Below are 17,882 nucleotides of genomic sequence, written 5' to 3'. Positions count from 1 at the left end.
TACACGCTTTTACAAGCAATTTTTATTTTCTTCTGCCATAATAAAACGATTATTTATTGATGAGAAAGGTGTGCAGAGATCTACTTATATATTAGCTAATTACTCTAAAATTGTGGGATTTTTTTCCTTGTTTGGTAGACAATGGAGGTCTTTCTACCAGAAGATAGTAATTGGTACTATTAGATGAAGCGTGAGCCTTGAGAATTTTCTATCTTCACTTAAAAAAACTTAGAAAGAGAGGGTGGGGAGGGGATGTATTGATACTAGTGTCTCTTGTTTAAACATCTGACTGAATGTGTAACAAGATGTTACAGAATGATTAAGAATCACATATTTATATATGGAATTCTATTAGCTGGAGAGAGAGGGTATTACCATAGAAATCTTTATCCTTACCTAAAAAACATTGGAATTGAATCAATTGATTAACTTACACTAGTCTCCCATGAAACTAATTACCTTTTTTTTTTTTTCCTGTGGTTTATCAAACCCCCCCCCCCCAAGTTGGAGAGAGAGGATACAAAATTAGAAGCATTGGGATTTATTAATTTAAACTAGTCTCCCATGAAAATAATTATCATTTTTCTTGTGGTTTATCACCTCTCTCTCTCTCTCTCACTAAATTGGTTTGCAGTAGAATAGGAATTAAAACTATTGGTGTGATGCTGAAGAAAGCCAGAGAACGAATCTGGACCATAACTGAACTCTCTGATGAGTGGAGATTAAATAGGTTAATTTACATAAAGGATGCATGAAGAAACAACTAATTTTTATAAACTTCCTCAGCCATATGCACATTAGGCATTTGATCTAACAATAGGTATATGCTTCACTTTTCACCTTATCTTTCATGTAGCCTGTAAATTATTTTTATCATACTTTATCGATTTATTTGTTTATTCTCTTCTGCACGATTGAAGAAGACATGGATGTGAAATTCTGTTTCACATACTTATATAAGCTTGTTGATTAATACCTGGCTCTCCCCTTCTCCATGATAAGAACTTCTGAGTATATAGAAGGATATATGTTTCTCCATAAGGTTTCACACTGCAGGAAGGACATTTGGCAAGTTTAACACCATTTAGGAAATTTTATTATAAACTAAAAGTTATTACTAGGATTGTTCAAGTATTTCATTTGTAGGACTTATCTGATCATATTTAATTTAGTTAGAATTTAAATGCATTATATGCAGTGAGACCTCTAAAAAAGATAGAACCTATCTTTTCCTGTCATTATCTACTCTCCATATTAGAGAGATAAAGTGGATTTCATGAGCAGCTTTGATTTTCATTGCTTGTCGAAACAATGTTTTAACATTTTAGGGCCAATTTAGTAAAGTATTGACGTTATTGTTGTTATTAAGTTCTTGATTATACAAGTTGCTCTTTTTCCATTTTCTACATCTTACCAATCATCATTTTGGGATGTATTTAGTTCTGTTGAGATACATCAATCAAACAATCTATACTCCTTTACAATTAGACTATAGTTGGATTGTGGTGCTTTCATGTTATTGAAGGGAGAATCATTCTAATCAAAAGCAAAAACGTCACATGACAGTGGGCTATCAGAAAACTGATATCTACTGGTGGGCTTGTCTATAATCTTTGCCTTGAATGAACTTCCTAATTTATCTCCTAGAAATCCGACACCCCCCCTCAAGTTGGAGCGTAGATATCTATCATGCCCAACTTGTTTACAAAGAGCTCAAAACTAGATCTGAAAAGTCGTTTGGTGAAGATATCGGCTATTTGTTTAGTAGGAACAAAAGGCATGCAAACAACGTCACTATCAATCTTCTCCTTTATGAAGTGTCTGTCAATCTCTACATGCTTAGTGCGATCATGTTGTATTGGATTTTGAGCAATACTCATGGCAAATTTGTTGTCACAATACAACTTCATTGGCATGTTCACCGGCATCTGCAGCTCTTCAAGAATTCTCTTCAGCCATAGCATCTCACAAACTCCGTTAGCCATAGCCTATATTCTGCCTCGGCACTGTTCCTTGCAACCACATTTTGTTTCTTGCTTCGCCATGTGACCATATTTCCCCAGACATAAGTACAGTACCACGACGTGGATCTCTTGTCAATAACTGAGCCTGCCCAATCTACATCAGTGTATGCCTCTATGTTCTGCTGTGTGGTTTTCTGAAGAGTAAACCCTTGCCTGGTGTACTTTTCAAATATATGAGAATCCGATAAACTGCTTCAAGATATTTCTCGTAGGGTGACTGTATAAACTGACTTACCAAACTCACAACAAAAGCGATATCGGGCCGTGTATGTGATAAGTAAATTAACTTTCCCACCAACTTTTGGTATCGAGTTGTATTCACTGTATCACCTTCCTTGTCATCTCCAAGTTTCTGATTTGGATCAATTGGAGTGTCTGCTGGCCTACAACCGCTCATTCTAGTTTCCTTAAGGAGGTCAAGGACATACTTCCGTTGGGAGACAACAATCCCTTCGACCTGGCAACCTCCATTCCAAGGAAATACCTCAGAGAACCTAAGTTCTTGATCTCAAATGTTGATGAGGGGGAAGTCTTCAATCGGTTCATCTCAAGTACATCATCTCCGGTGAGAATTATATTGTCTACATACACAATTAGTATTGCTATTTTCCCATCCTGTGAATGTCTTGTAAACATCGTATGATCACCTTGCCCTTGAGTATACCCCTTACTTTTAACAAACTGAGTGAATTTCTCAAACCAGGCCCTTGGTGACTGTTTTAACCCATATAAGCACTTCTTTAGTTTACACACCTTTGTGCCAAACTTTTCACCAAATCCTGGAGGTGCATCCATGTACACTTCTTCCTTCAAATCTCCATTGAGAAATGCATTTTTTACATCCAAAACTCTTACAGTGTTTAGCTTTGCGACTAGGGCGACTGTCTCTAAGTGATCAATGCCATAGGTCTGAGTAAATCCCTTGGCTACCAATTGAGCTTTATACCGTTCCAGAGAGCCATCAGATTTATACTTGACTGTAAACACCCATTTGCTCCCTACAGTTGTTTTTCCTCTTGGTAGATCAACTAACTCCCACGTGCCATTTTTTTTCAAGAGCTTTCATCTCCTCGAAGACAGCCCTTCTTCCACTCAGGAACTTTCAGAGCATCCGGCACAGTGTTAGGAATCTTCATACAAGACAATTGTGAGGTAAAAGCACGAAAAACATGTGAGAGATTTTCCTATGACACATAATTGGATAATGGATGTTGGGTGCAAGATCTCACACCCTTCCGGACAGCAATAGGAAGTTCAGAATCATTGAACTTAGAATTAGACCCAGACTCGGGTTCGGAACTAGAAGATGAAATAGGCTGAACATACCTGGAGGGTTTACGGATTCTGGGCAGTGTGAAGGATTGGAAGACCCTTTCTTTCGAATTGTCTTCTGTCGCAAGTAGACAATATCAAATGGTACCAATGCTGTGTTTTCCTTTTCTGTTTCTCCTTTGTGAACATCATGACATGGCACTGTAGGGAGACCTACCTTTTTAGTATCTAAACAACTCGGCTCTCTTTCCCCTGGTATAATTAAGCTTGGGTTTTTAGGTTGAATAATCAAAGTTGGAGAAGGATCATTTTGCAAGTCTTCAGTTTGGAAAAAATCATGAAAACTAGCCGAATCTTTGTTTTGGTTCCCCCCCTAAAGATGAGGCGTAAAATATGGATGTAATTCAAAAAATGTAACATCCATGGTAACAAACATTTTTTTTTAAGAGCAATGCTAGGTACAGTCCCCACTTGGGGACTACATGTGCAGGCCTAGGCTATTTTAATTTTAAAATTTTTTAAAATTACAAAATTATCCCTCGTAAAATAATATTTTCTCTCATTTAATAATGTGTCTGCACATGCAGTCCCCACTTCAAGACTGCAAATAGAATTTCTCTTTTTTTAAATAGGTTCAAAACATTTATACCCCTTTCGAGTGGGAGCATAACCAACAAACACACATTTTCTGGCCCGGGGTTCGAGTTTTCCTCGATTATGACTATGAATATGAACAAAAGTGGTACATCCAAATATCTTTAGTGGTAAAGAGGAAGAAAGCCGATTTGTTGGATAACACTTATGGAAAATATCAAAAGGTGTTGCAAAGCTTAAAACCTTATTAGGCGTTCTATTTATGAGACATGTAGCAGTAAGAACGGCTTCACCCCAAAGATATTTAGGTACCTGACTGGTAAAAAGCAATGCTCGAGCTACTTCTAATAAGTGTTTGTTTTTTCTTTCAACTAAACCATTTTGTTGTGGAGTGTTGACACAAGAGCTTTGATGAACAATTCATTTTTCAAGAAAAAATTAGCCCAAAATGCTTTTGAAATATTCTCGACCATTATCACTCCGCAATATTTGAATATTTTTTTGAAATTGTGTTTGTACCATGGTGTAAAAATTTTTGAAAATTGTTTCCACTTTAGATTTTTCCGTCATCAAATAAACCCAACTTAATCTCGTGTGATCATCAATAAAGGTCACAAACCATTTTTTCCCAGAATGCATAGATGTTCTACATGGGCCCCAGATGTCACTATGAATCACAGTAAATGGAGTAGTTGGTTTGTAGGGTTGGGTGGAAAAAAATGCACGATGATGTTTAGCAAATTGACAAACTTCACATTGAAAAGAAGTTGGACTTTTATTTTGAAATAAATTGGGAAACAAGTACTTTAAATACTGAAAACTAGGATGGCCTAACCTATAATGCCATAACAAAATGTCATTATCCTTGGAAATAGAAACAGAATTTAAGCAAGTACTTTGATATTGTCTACTCGAGTTAGGTCCACCTTCAAAATAATAGAGTCCATCTTTTTCCTTAGCACTGCCAATCATCCTCCCCGCGGTCAAGTCTTGAAATTCACAATAAGAAGAATAGAAATTAGCTTGACACTGATGATCAGAGGTAAGTTTACTGATGGACAACAAATTGCATGACAAATTGGGAACGTGGAGCACATCATGGAGTGTTAACAACGAAGTGAGTTTGATAGTTCCTATCCTGGCAATTACCGAGAGTGAACCATGTGCAATTTTGACCCTTTTATTGCTTGCACAGACTATAGGATGAGAACAAAATGGAGCAACTAAAAATGAACAGAGTTAGGAATAACTCCTAAAAATGCATGAGCAAGAGGGTTACCCTTCTGTACCAAAGAACAAGACGGAGTTAAGGACAATTTTGGAGATTGAAATAATTTGTACAGGTGCTCTAATTGCTCCTTGGTAAAAGGTACTGCATCCGAGTTGGTAGAAGGCTCTTGAGTCTCTTCAACAGTAGCTTGGTAGCCGCGACCATCACGATTGGATTTTGGCTTCCAATTTGCAGGTTTATCATGAAGCTTCCAACACATCTCCTTCCTATGCCACGGTTTTTTGCAATGCTCGCACCATGGTTTATTACGCCCGTCATTGTTAGAATCAATACTTCTTGACACTAGAGCAGAATTTTCAGGTTCCAGGTTTAACCCAGTTTCGGTATTGCGTAGCATGATCTTTCTCCTGGACTCCTCACGTCTAACTTCAGAAAAAACTTCTTGAATAGAGGGCAATGGTTGCCTGTCGAGAATGCGGCCTCGGACCTCCTCCAAACTTTGATTAAGGCCGGCTAAAAACATGTAAACCCTGTCATTTTCCTCTCTCTTTTTGTGACGAGCATAGTAGTTCGAATTTTCCCAAACATCTTCATAACACTGATCAAGTTCCTCCTGCCATAACGTTACCAATTAGTTATAATAAGTAGTAACATCGCAATCATGTTTGGATTTCCATAGTCAAGTTTTCAACTCAAAAATTTGAGAAGAATTCTCTAGGTCCGAATAAAGATCTCGAACTCGAACTGCCTCCCAAACATCTTGAGCAATGGGAAGAAATAGGTGAGGTTTTCCAATGGCAGGTTCCATGGAATTGATGAACCAAGCAATAACAAGAGAATTTTCTGACTGCCATTTTTTCAGATTAGGATCACCAGCAGCAGGTTTTGATATTTTGCCAATTAAGTGCCCAAATTTGCCTCTGCCATCGATTGCCAATTTTACGGACTGAGCCCACTCGAGATAGTTGTGCCCATTGAGTTTAGTAGCTGTGAGATAAAGGGCTGAATTCTGGGAATAGGAATCAGCAGATACAGATGTGGGAGAAATAGTGGGATTGGGTGGAATGGTTTCAGAAGTACCAGAAGAGACGGTGGAAGTTCTTTGGGCGCCGGTCATCGCCGACTTATACGACATCATCAAAAGAAAGAAGGAAATAGAAAAAGAGCACGAAGCTCTGATACCATGTAGTTTTTGAGAAGAAGAATAATCATTCTTATTAATTTCCAAGAGAAACGATTACAATATAAACAGAAGAGGAAGGCCACCAAGTCAGGAAATCAAATCAGCAAATTTCTAGGCTAGAAAACAGAAAAACGGAAATATCTAAAATCTGAAATAGTTATTTCAGATTTTATTTAAAATAGAACTTCCTAATTTATCTCCTAGAAATCCGACACATGAATTTCTCACCATAGCTGAGTTTCAGCTTCGTTAGATATATTACCAAGGAAAAAATTTATACGCCATTTTTTTGTTACACCTCGTTTTTCATATATTTCATCATTGGACTACTTTATTATGAATAGGAACTGATCGTGGTGTTAGAGTCAATGCTATACGTGCTGCAATATTTGAGACGTTCCCGGAGCCTAATCGTCATTTATTGCAGAGGTAGTTGATACATTACTTTTATTGTTATTTCTATATTTTTCCTAATTTTTTAATGTATATCTGTTTATGTTTGATTATTTAGATCTCATTTTTTATATTCATAATATAATTGTCATTATATTTATTTCTTGTTTCAAACTTGAAATGCTTGTTTTCTTCTTTACTTTAATGATTTATTTTCACTATCAATGTTCACTGTACTTTTGGAAATTAATACACACACACATGCACAACTATGCAGACACGTGCGCTGACAGTAATAGATATCAATATAACTATATTTTCCTTTTTTGTTTTGTTTTCCCCCTCTTTTCCCCATCTGACAACTATGCTCTCACTAGTTTTACCATGCAATATTTTGGCATTTAGTTGCATTTCTCTATATTTTAGTTTGTTTATTTTGCCCCCATTCAGAGTACTTGTGATGATGCAAACTGTAGCTTCTCACAAAGCTGAGAATCGAATGAGCTCCTCAGCCGTCGCTGCATGCATGGCACCCTTGCTTCTGCGTCCACTATTAGCTGGTGACTGCGAAATAGAACATGATTTTAATGTTGGTGGTGATGGTTCTGCACAACTTCTGCAAGCAGCTGCTGCAGCTAACCATGCTCAAGCGATAGTTATTACATTATTAGAGGAGTATTATAACATATTCAGGGTAAGTTCTAATATCTTCTTCACTCACAGTTGCTTTAGACATGGTTTCCTATACTAATGTTCTCACTCGCTTCATACACCCACACATGAATGTGTGCTAATATATGATATATGGTTTTTTATCCATAATCAGGTTTTTTACCTATGAATTGTCCTAATGATCTATGAATTCCTATGATGTTCTTTTTCTTGTTTATAGTCATTCAAATATTATTTGAGACTAATAAACTTCATATGAACTCTTCAAAATAGATCAGAGCCAAGAGATAATTTTAGAATAATTACCAAACACAACTTCCATAGAAATCTTTTATTTTTCTTCTTTTGTTTTTATCTTTATTCTCTTTCATACTAGTTTGGGTATTCCACCCATGAAGATGCATTTTTTATTCTCTTTTCCTTTTTCCCTTTTCTTTTATTTTCTTGTCCTTACTCTTAACCCCACAAAGTTTGATTTTGTGCTAGCATATAGGGGCGGAGCCATGATTTTTTCTTGGGTTGAGCCAGACAGGCAGAACAATACACTCCTATGATACATTATAATTTGTTCCCACCCATATCAATTCATGAATAAGAAAGTTGTCATATGAAGTAGAAGTACAGCAGATTAGCATTTGCTATCAATGAAAACGTCAAAACAAACGAAAATGAGCAATAAAAGGAAGTTCATGAAAATGATCATTAAATACACACACACACACACACACACACACAATATGTTGGGCTTTTTGTGTGGAGCCTGGTTCTATTTTGTGGCAGCCCGATTTGATGACCCAACCCAATCCGACAAGAATTCGTTGCATTTTTTTGGTGGATTTTCAATGAGGCTTTTGTCTATGTTCGCTTCGGCTTGGCCCGGTTTTAGCTCTTGAACCGGTATGACCCGACCCTTATTTGATTTTACTCGCCAATAACCCTAATTAGGGTTTCGCCACATATATATTATACTTTTGTACGGCCACTTCTTGTATTGTCACACTACGTATTTGACTTTCAAGAGAATAAAATCCTCTATAATTCCATGAACGTAGGCACATTGCCAAACCACATAAATCTTGTATTCGTATGTGATTGATTTCATTTTTCTTTACTTTTTTCTTATCGTTCCCAACAACTGGTATCAAGAGTCATGTTCAAGTTTGAGTAAGAACGATGGCTGGAAAAGAAGTGAAGATATTTGGAATTGAAAAGTTTGATGGCATAAATTTCGGATATTGGAGGATACAGATTGGAGATTATTTCTATTGGAAGGGACTTCATCTTCCTCTCTTGGGGAAAAAGCAGGATTAAAATATATAAGATCGGTAGGTTCTGGGGGTCATTCGGTTGACTTTATCAAGGTTAGTTGCACACAATGTTATCAAGGAAAATACTACTGTAGATCTTATGGTGGCCCTTTCTGATATGTATGAGAAGCCGTCGGCTAATAATAAGGTGCATCTATTGAAGAAGCTGTTCAATCTAAAAATGGCAGAATGTACATCTGTTGCTCAGCACTTGAACGGGTTTAACACAATCACAAATTAATTGTGATTTGAGCATTGATTATGTTAGCCTCATTGCTGAATAGTTAGGAGACCATGAGAATGATTGCGAGTAATTCTATTGGACAAACAAAACTGAAATATGATGATAACCGATATTTGATTCTTGCGGATTTTGGTGAGACTTTGGGTTCGGGTTCTTCCCTTAATATCTACACTTGAGGCAGAGGACATGATAGGAATTCAAATAAGGGTAGGTCAAAATCGAGAAATAGGGACAGGAGCAAGTCAAGGTTTGGGCAACAATGTATCTGTTGGATTGTGGCAAGATGGATCACTTCAAAAAAAATTGGAAAATTTGAAGAAGAGTGAGAATGACGTTGCAAACGTAGTGATTGAGGAAATAGAAGATGGTTTGCTTCTGTTCACATTCTAGTTAATGATTGGGTGTTGGATTCCAGAGCTTCATTTCACACCACTTCACGTTGCTGGTGACTTTGGTAAGCTGTATTTGACTAATGGAGAAGCATTGGATGTCGTGGGAGTGAGAGATGTGTGCATCATACTCCCAAATAGGAATGTGTGAACTATGTAGAAAGTTAGGCGTTTTCCCGAACTAAAGAAAAACATGATCTCTGTGGGACAACTTGATGATGGTGGTCATTTGATAGTTTTTTCATGTAATATATGGAAGGTTACAAAAGGAGCAATGGTCTTGGCTCGTGGTCAGAAAACTGGTACTTTGCATATGACATCAAGATCAAGCAATATGATTGCTATTACTGAATCTGAGAATAATGTGGTGTTATGGCACCACAAGCTTGGTCATGTGAGTCTGAAAAGGATGGAGGTACTTCTGTCAAAAGGAAAACTATCAGAACTGAAGTCAGTTGATTTGGATACGTGTGAGAGTTGCATTTTGGGTAAGCAGAAAAAAGTCAGTTTCTTGAAGGGGGGCGAAGCACTGAGGTCAAGAAAGCTGGAATTTGTACACATGGAATTGTGGGGACCTTCCCCAATTTCATCTCTTGGAAGTTCTTGGTACCACCTTTTATCGATGACTATAGTAGAAAGGTATGGGTCAATTTCCTGAAAAAAAAAATATGATGTATTTGAAACATTCAAGAAAGGCAAAACCATGGGTGAGACAAGTGGATTTGAAACTGAAATGCTTAAGGTTTGATAATGGTGGAAAGAGTACATTGATGTAGAATTATAGAGAGATTTATGTTTAAGGATCTGTTAGCAATATTAGGGGCTAATATCTAGGAGATCTACAGCTAACAGATCAGTTTTTCTTATCCCATGATTTTAGGAGATTTGGTAGTCTGTTACCAAATCTGTAGATATAAGTTTCCTGTTTTATAGCTTTCAGTTTTAGGTAGTTCTGATTTCCTTTCTAGATTAGCTGTAAATATCCCTAAAATAGATGAGCATTATCATCTATATAAAGAGGGGCCTGTAACCTTATTTTCGATATAGTGGAATCTTACTCTTTCCTTCCACAAACAAGATGGTATCAGAGCAATCTCTGAACCCTAATTCCCTCATATGACCAAATACGGGAAATGTGATTCAAGAGCTATCGTTTCCCAAATCACCTCCAATCAAGAAGCCATGGCTTCCAACAATGATAGTAACCTCATGCCCATTACAGGACACAAACTGAATGGGAACAACTATCTCCAATGGTCTCATTCCGTAATGATGTTCATATGCGGAAAGGGCAAAGATGATTATCTCACCGGAGATGCTGCCAAACCAAACAAGACGGATGAAAAGTTCAAAGTCTGGAATGCCGAGAATAATATGGTCATGTCATGGCTCATTAATTCCATGACAAATGACATTGGAGAAAACTTTCTTCTCTATGGAACAGCAAAGGAGATTTGGGATGCTGCCAAGGAAATATATTCTAACAATGAGAATACATCAGAATTATTCGAGGTGGAAAGTGTTCTTCATGACTTCCGCCAAGGAGAATTAACAATGACTCAATACTTCAACACTCTCAATCGGTATTGGCAGCAGCTAGACTTATTCGAGGAGCACAATTGGAGCTGTCCGAATGATGGAATCAGGTATAGACAAATAATTGAACGGAAAAGAATATACAAATTTTTGATTGGATTAAATAAGAACCTTGATGAAGTACGAGGAAGAATTTTAGGATCCAAACCACTACCAAATATCCGAGAAGCTTTTTCAGAAGTTCGGAGAGAGGAAAGTCGAAAGAAGATCATGATGGGATCTCAAGATTCTGTGACAAATCCTGAGAGTTCAGCACTTGTGGTGAGAGGGAATCCATCCAACAACAACAACGATCACAGACCAAAGAAAGGGCGACCATGGTGTGATCATTGTCGACGTCCTGGTCACACCAAGGACAACTGCTGGAAGATTCATGGCAAACCAGCAGATTGGAGGCCTTCCCGGTTTGCCAATGACAAAGAAGGACGAGGCAACCTTGCTTCCATGGATGAACAACCTCCACCCGAACCAACTCCCTTCAGCAAGGAACAGATAGAGATCTTGCAGAAAATGTTCAGCCAATCCTTGCCTGCACCAGCTCCCACTGTAGTTGGTACCGGATCCCTGGCACAAAAAGGTAATTTTTTAAGTGCTCTAAATGCTAACAAGGAGAGGCTCAGTCCATGGATTATAGACTCAGGAGCTTCTGATCATATGACTGGAGATGAGAAGCTGTTTTCAACTTACACCCCATGCTATAAAAATTTAACTGTGCGAATAGCTGATGGTTCACTCTCAAAGGTGGTTGGTACAGGCTCGGTTCAAATTTCAGAGAACATCACTCTTGATTCCGTTCTACTTGTACCAAAATTAAATTGCAATTTACTGTCCATTAGTAAACTCACTCGGGATCTCAACTGTGTTACTAAATTTGGCTCAAATCTGTGTGTATTTCAGGTCTTGGACTCGGGGAAGACGATTGGCAGTGCTAAGATGTGTTCGGGGCTCTATCTTCTAGAGGTTAATGATCCTCCTCAAGGAGCAATTCATCAATCAGATTGTTCAGTGTCCAGTAATCCTGTTTCTTTGTCTGTGAGTCAGTCTAATAATGATAGTGCAATTATGTTATGGCACTATAGGTTAGGTCATCCAAATTTCTTGTATCTTGAGAAGTTGTTTCCTTCATTATTCCATAGTAAAAATCCAAATGAATTTCAATGTTAGATCTGTCAATTCTCTAAACATATTTGCAATTCTTATCCTAACAGATCCTACAAAGCATATCAACCTTTTTCCATGATTCATAGTGATATATGGGGCCCTTCTAGGATAAAAAATGTTACTGGTTCTCGCTGGTTCATTTCATTTATTGATGATCACACTAGACTCACATGGGTATTCCTCATGAAAGAAAAATCTGAGGCAAACCAGATCTTCAAAACCTTCAATACCATGATCCAAACACAATTCCAAGCAAAAATTCAAATTCTGAAAACTGACAATGCCAAAGAGTATTTCAATTCCAGCCTTAATGATTATCTCATGAGTCATGGTATTGTTCACCAAAGTTCCTGTGTTAACACTCCTCAGCAAAATGGTATTGCCGAAAGAAAAAACCGGCATCTTCTTGATGTGGCTCGGTCACTTATGTTCTCTACCCATGTACCAAAATATTTCTGGGGTGAAGCCATCCTTACTGCTGCATACCTCATAAATAGGATGCCATCTCGGATTCTTAACTTCCAGACTCCCTGTCAAATTCTCCTTCAGTCCTTTCCCACTACTCGTCTCATCTCCACCATCCCATTCAAAGTTTTCGGGTGTTCAGCTTTTGTCCATGTCCATCAACAACACCGAGACAAACTTGATCCTAGAGCTCATAAATGTATTTTCCTTGGGTACTCTCCAACTCAAAAAGGATATAAATGCTACTCACCGGTCACTAAACAATTCTATCACTCCATGGATGTCACCTTTTTTGAGCAACAACCTTATTTCCCCAAATCTGATATTCAGGGGGAGACTAATTTTATCCTAGAATATCAGCTTTGGGATATTGAAGAATCACCTCATGTCTCTCATAATTCTGACCAAACTTGCCCATCACTAAATCATGAATCACTTCCTCCTCAAAATCTCTCCCTTGAGTCTTCTTACTTCCTAGAACCTCCTACTCAAGATCAAGCCAACAATCCACCTCAAAATCTGGACACACCTCAAAATCTGGACACACCTCAAAATCTGGACACTATTCAATCAACAAAGAGTGATGAATTGATTACCTACTCAAGGAGGAGAAAGAACCAAAAGGAGATGGAACAACAAGCATCTCTTGAGCAAACCCAAGAGTCTGACTCAAGTCCTAGACCAAGTGAAGATCCACCAGGTAACACTAATCCTGAAACTAATGATGACAGTGGCCTTCCTATTGCTGTGAGAAAAGGGGTAAGATCATGCACAAAACATCCGATATACACATTTGTGTCATATGAAGGATTGTCACCGAAGTTCAAAGCTTTTGTTGCCAACCTCGACAACATCCAAGTTCCTAATAATATACAAGAAGCTCTCGGCTCACCAGAATGGAAATCAGCAGTGTATGAAGAAATTCATGCACTAGAGAAAAATGGAACTTGGGAAATCTCTGACTTACCAACCGGGAAACGCCCAGTAGGCTGCAAATGGATCTTCACAGTAAAATATAATGAAGATGGGAGTGTTAATCGGTTCAAGGCACGGCTGGTTGCAAAGGGATTCACCCAATCATATGGAATCGATTATGAGGAGACATTTGCTCCTGTAGCCAAGTTAAACACAGTTCGGGTTTTATTATCTTTGGCTGCAAACCTTGACTGGCCTCTCCACCAACTAGATGTCAAGAATGCCTTTCTAAATGGGGACCTAACTGAAGAAGTGTACATGGAAATTCCCCCCGGATTTGAGACACAAACTACATGCAACAAGGTTTGTAAACTTAGGAGATCTCTATATGGGCTCAAGCAATCTCCAAGAGCTTGGTTTGAAAGATTCACAAAGGTAGTGAAGAAGCATGGCTACTCAATGTCAGACGGACCATACACTATTTGTTAAACACTCTTCTGCAGGAAAACTTGCTGTCTTCATAGTGTATGTGGATGACATAATCCTAACAGGAGACTATGAAGAGGAAATCTGCACCATCAAAAGTTTACTAGCTGCAGAATTTGAAATCAAGGACCTTGGGAATCTTAAATATTTCCTAGGTATGGAGATTGCAAGGTCAAGAAAGGGAATCTCTGTCTCACAGAGAAAATATGTCCTAGATCTCTTAAAAGAGACTGGAATGCTCGGGTGTAAGCCGGTAGATACTCCTATGGATCCAACTATCAAACTAGGAGCTAAGGAAAATTGTGCACCCGTGGACAAAGGAAGATACCAAAGATTAGTAGGTAAACTAATATACCTATCTCACACACGACCAGACATTGGATTTGCTGTTAGCATGGTAAGTCAGTTCATGAACAATCCAAATGAAGAACACATGGAAGCTGTGTATAGAATCCTGAGATACCTGAAACTAACACCAGGTAGAGGATTATTTTTTGAGAAGAACCAAAGAAGAGATATTGAAGTGTTCAGCGATGCAGATTGGGCAGGATCAGTACAAGACCGAAGATCAACTTCAGGATATTGCACTTTTGTGTGGGGAAATTTGGTCACTTGGAGAAGTAAGAAGCAGTCAGTGGTGTCAAGAAGCAGTGCAGAAGCTGAATTCCGGGCAATGGCACATGGTATTTGTGAGGGAATTTGGTTAAAAGGGTGCTAAAGGAATTAAAAATTTAAGATGAAGAACCTATGAAAATGTTCTGTGATAATCAATCAGCAATCAGCATTGCCAAAAATCCAGTTCATCATGATAGAACAAAACATGTGGAAATTGATCGACATTTTATAAAGGAGAAGATAGAGGAAGGAATAATCAAGATGTTGTACGTGCCTACATGTCTTCAGACAGCAGACATCCTTACCAAGGCTCTATCGAGAAAGGTGTTTGATGATCTGAGTTCCAAGCTGGGGTTAATTAATATTTACCGCCCAGCTTGAGGGGGAGTGTAGAATTATAGAGAGATTTATGTTTAAGGATCTGTTAGCAATATTAGGGGCTAATATCTAGGAGATCTACAGCTAACAGATCAGTTTTTCTTATCCCATGATTTTAGGAGATTTGGTAGTCTGTTACCAAATCTGTAGATATAAGTTTCCTGTTTTATAGCTTTCAGTTTTAGGTAGTTCTGATTTCCTTTCTAGATTAGCTGTAAATATCCCTAAAATAGATGAGCATTATCATCTATATAAAGAGGGGCCTGTAACCTTATTTTCGATATAGTGGAATCTTACTCTTTCCTTCCACAAACAAGAGGGTTCAATGAGTATTGTGCAGTTTATGGTATCAGAGTGGAGAAGACTATTCCCGGGACCCCACAATAGAATGGTATCACTGAGCATATGAACATGACCATCAATCTCGAGCTAGGAGCATGAAGTTGCATGTTGGGTTACCATTGACATTCTAGACAGATGCAGTTAATACTGTAGTTTATTTGATTAACTGAGTCATCAGTTTCTTTAGAGTGCAGATTATCTAAGGAGGTTTGGAGCGAAAAGTAGGGGTGAAAACCGAGCCGGCCCAAAACCGAAACCAACCAACTGACCGGTGGTTTTGCAGAGCCAAAACCGACTGATGGAGAAGAGGAAAACCGGCTGGACCGCTTCCAGCCGGTCCAATGGTTTTGGTCGGTTTGGGCTCCCCTCTTTTGGGCCTTTTTTGGGGTTGATTTCAAATCTTAATTTGCTAAGTTTTTAAAACACATTTTAATATTCAAGTTTCATTTTAATTTTATGTCATTTGTAATGTTAGGTTAAAAAAAATTAATTAGCAATAGTAAAATAGTAATGTTGTGATGGTGTAAGAACTAAGTATATAGTACTAGATAACTTAAAAAAAAATAAAAACAACTCCACTAGATGTTTAATACACATTACAAATAAAAAAAAATTGTCCAAGACAACAATGCAACTAAAATACATAAGATAAATAAATTGCAACAATTCTTGATCTTTGAATTGTGACGCTTGATTGTGCTCCCAACTCTTTATAGAAAAATTAATAAGATTAAAATATTAAATATTAGTGAATTTGGATGATGAAAAGATTCTAAAATTAATTTATAAAAAGAAATGAATATTGAATGATCAAAACATTACTAGATCTACCACAAAGCTATTCACATTATCCATGGCCTCTCGGATATCAATTGGTGTTGACGGATGTCTCAACCAATTTTGAGCACAAATAAGTACCTCAACTGTTTTTGGAGCCAACGAACTCTGAAAATGATCAAGTACACGACCTTCCGTACTAAACGCTAACTCGGAAACTATAGATCAACAAGTCAAAAGATGGGTTGAGTGCCTCACAAAGATAAATACCGATCCACCTTTGTTTTGGAAACTATAGATCCAATGGGAAAATATGCTTTTTACCACTCATAGAACCATCTTGTCTCATGATTGTCTTCACCATCATTTGTGATTGTAGATGTTGGAGGGGGCTCATGTTCTTCACTGAACATAGCATTATACTCCGCATACAAGTCTGCTTATAACTATCTCACACTCAACACCAACTCTTCAACATGAGTCTCATCATGAATTTTCTTCAGGTGGAAAGTAAGAAGCCCTAACTTACTACGTGGATCAAGCAAAACTGCGATCAACATTAACAAGTTTATCCTATTTAAGGACCTTCAATACTTATCATATTTATTTCATTCTCATGCTTATGGTCATGCTCATTAAGCAACTATTATCACTTTCACTCAGCTTAATTAGCTCTTTTTGGAGTTCACAAATCTCCAGAAAACTGGTATTGACCTTGACATATAAAGACTCAGAAAATCTCGTAGTCGCATCATAAACATTTTATAAAAATTTATAAACACCCGCACCTTCTCCCACTTCTCAACTTTAAGAGGCCCCATGTGTCCATCACTAAAGTAAGAGAGAAAATTGTAATCCTCACTCTCCATCTGCCTGAAAGCCTTCTCAAATTTCTTAGCCGCCTCCATCATGTAAGTTGAGTTTCATCGAGTTTGTACATCAAGAGACAACATTTTCTTACAATCAAATTTTCATTTCTCTATGCATCTCTTAAACTTGTTTAATCTGCAGGGGAGGATCGCACATATCCAACCTCATTCCTAACCATTCTGATGTTGTCATTACACTCCTTCGAACCTTCATTCACAATAAGGTTCAAAATATAAGCACAATATCTCATGTGCATATATTTGCCCCCAACACATTCCCTGTTAAAAACTGTCTCAAATATGAAATTGCAATATTATTTGAGCTTGCATTATCAACAATTATGAGATTATATTGTGATAATAATCATAATGTGGTGGCTAGGAGTAGTGTGTAAGCTGAATTTAGGGTTGTTGCCCATGGGATCTGTGAAGTGTTATGGATTAAAAGATTACTTGAAGAATTGAGGGTTGAAAATTCACTACCTATGAGATTATATTATGATAATAAAGCTGCCATAGCCATTGCTCACAATCCCATACTTCATAATAGAACAAAACACGTTGAAGTTGACAAACATTTCATAAAGGAGAAGATAGATAGTGGACTGATCTCTTTGGCTTATATTCCGACTACTGAACAAGTAGCTGATATATTTACCAAGGGACTGCCAAAGAAACAATTTGAGAACTTGAACAGCAAGTTGGCCATCGATGAGAGCGTTTGAGAGAGGAGATCAGTCCCTTGGGTAGTGCCTTTTGCTCATTAATAAAATTATTTATTGTCAAAATAAAACAAGCTCAAAGTTTTGTTTAAAGGTTCATTTAGCTTAAATCTTCCTTACAGGTCTCCTCTCTTGCTCATTTCTTTATTCTTATTTTATATTTTGCGAAAATTACTCTCAAAAAGAAAGGAGTGGGTCCCCCCAAAAAAATCTTACCTGAAACTAATAATGATAACTATTTGTTTGA

At 37.6% G+C, this 17,882-nt stretch overlaps 1 protein-coding gene across 4 annotated transcripts in view; it reads left to right on the top strand.

The window, feature by feature from the left end:
• The window catches only part of LOC108983770 (rho GTPase-activating protein REN1-like), a 37,121-nt gene that overhangs the window by 10,142 nt on the left and 9,097 nt on the right, over nt 1–17,882 (top strand). For all 4 annotated transcript variants that reach the window (XM_035695745.1, XM_035695743.1, XM_035695744.1 and 1 more), the window contains 2 exons: nt 6,649–6,733; nt 7,148–7,391. In XM_035695745.1, coding sequence (XP_035551638.1) covers nt 6,649–6,733; nt 7,148–7,391 — 329 coding nt within the window. The remainder of the gene's footprint in view (nt 1–6,648; nt 6,734–7,147; nt 7,392–17,882) is intronic.

The sequence above is a fragment of the Juglans regia genome, chromosome 11 (genome assembly GCF_001411555.2).
Source record: "Juglans regia cultivar Chandler chromosome 11, Walnut 2.0, whole genome shotgun sequence".
Classification (NCBI taxonomy): Eukaryota; Viridiplantae; Streptophyta; class Magnoliopsida; order Fagales; family Juglandaceae; genus Juglans; species Juglans regia.
The sequence above is the reverse complement of the archived record's forward strand: the minus strand, read 5'-3'. Positions and strand labels throughout refer to the sequence as shown.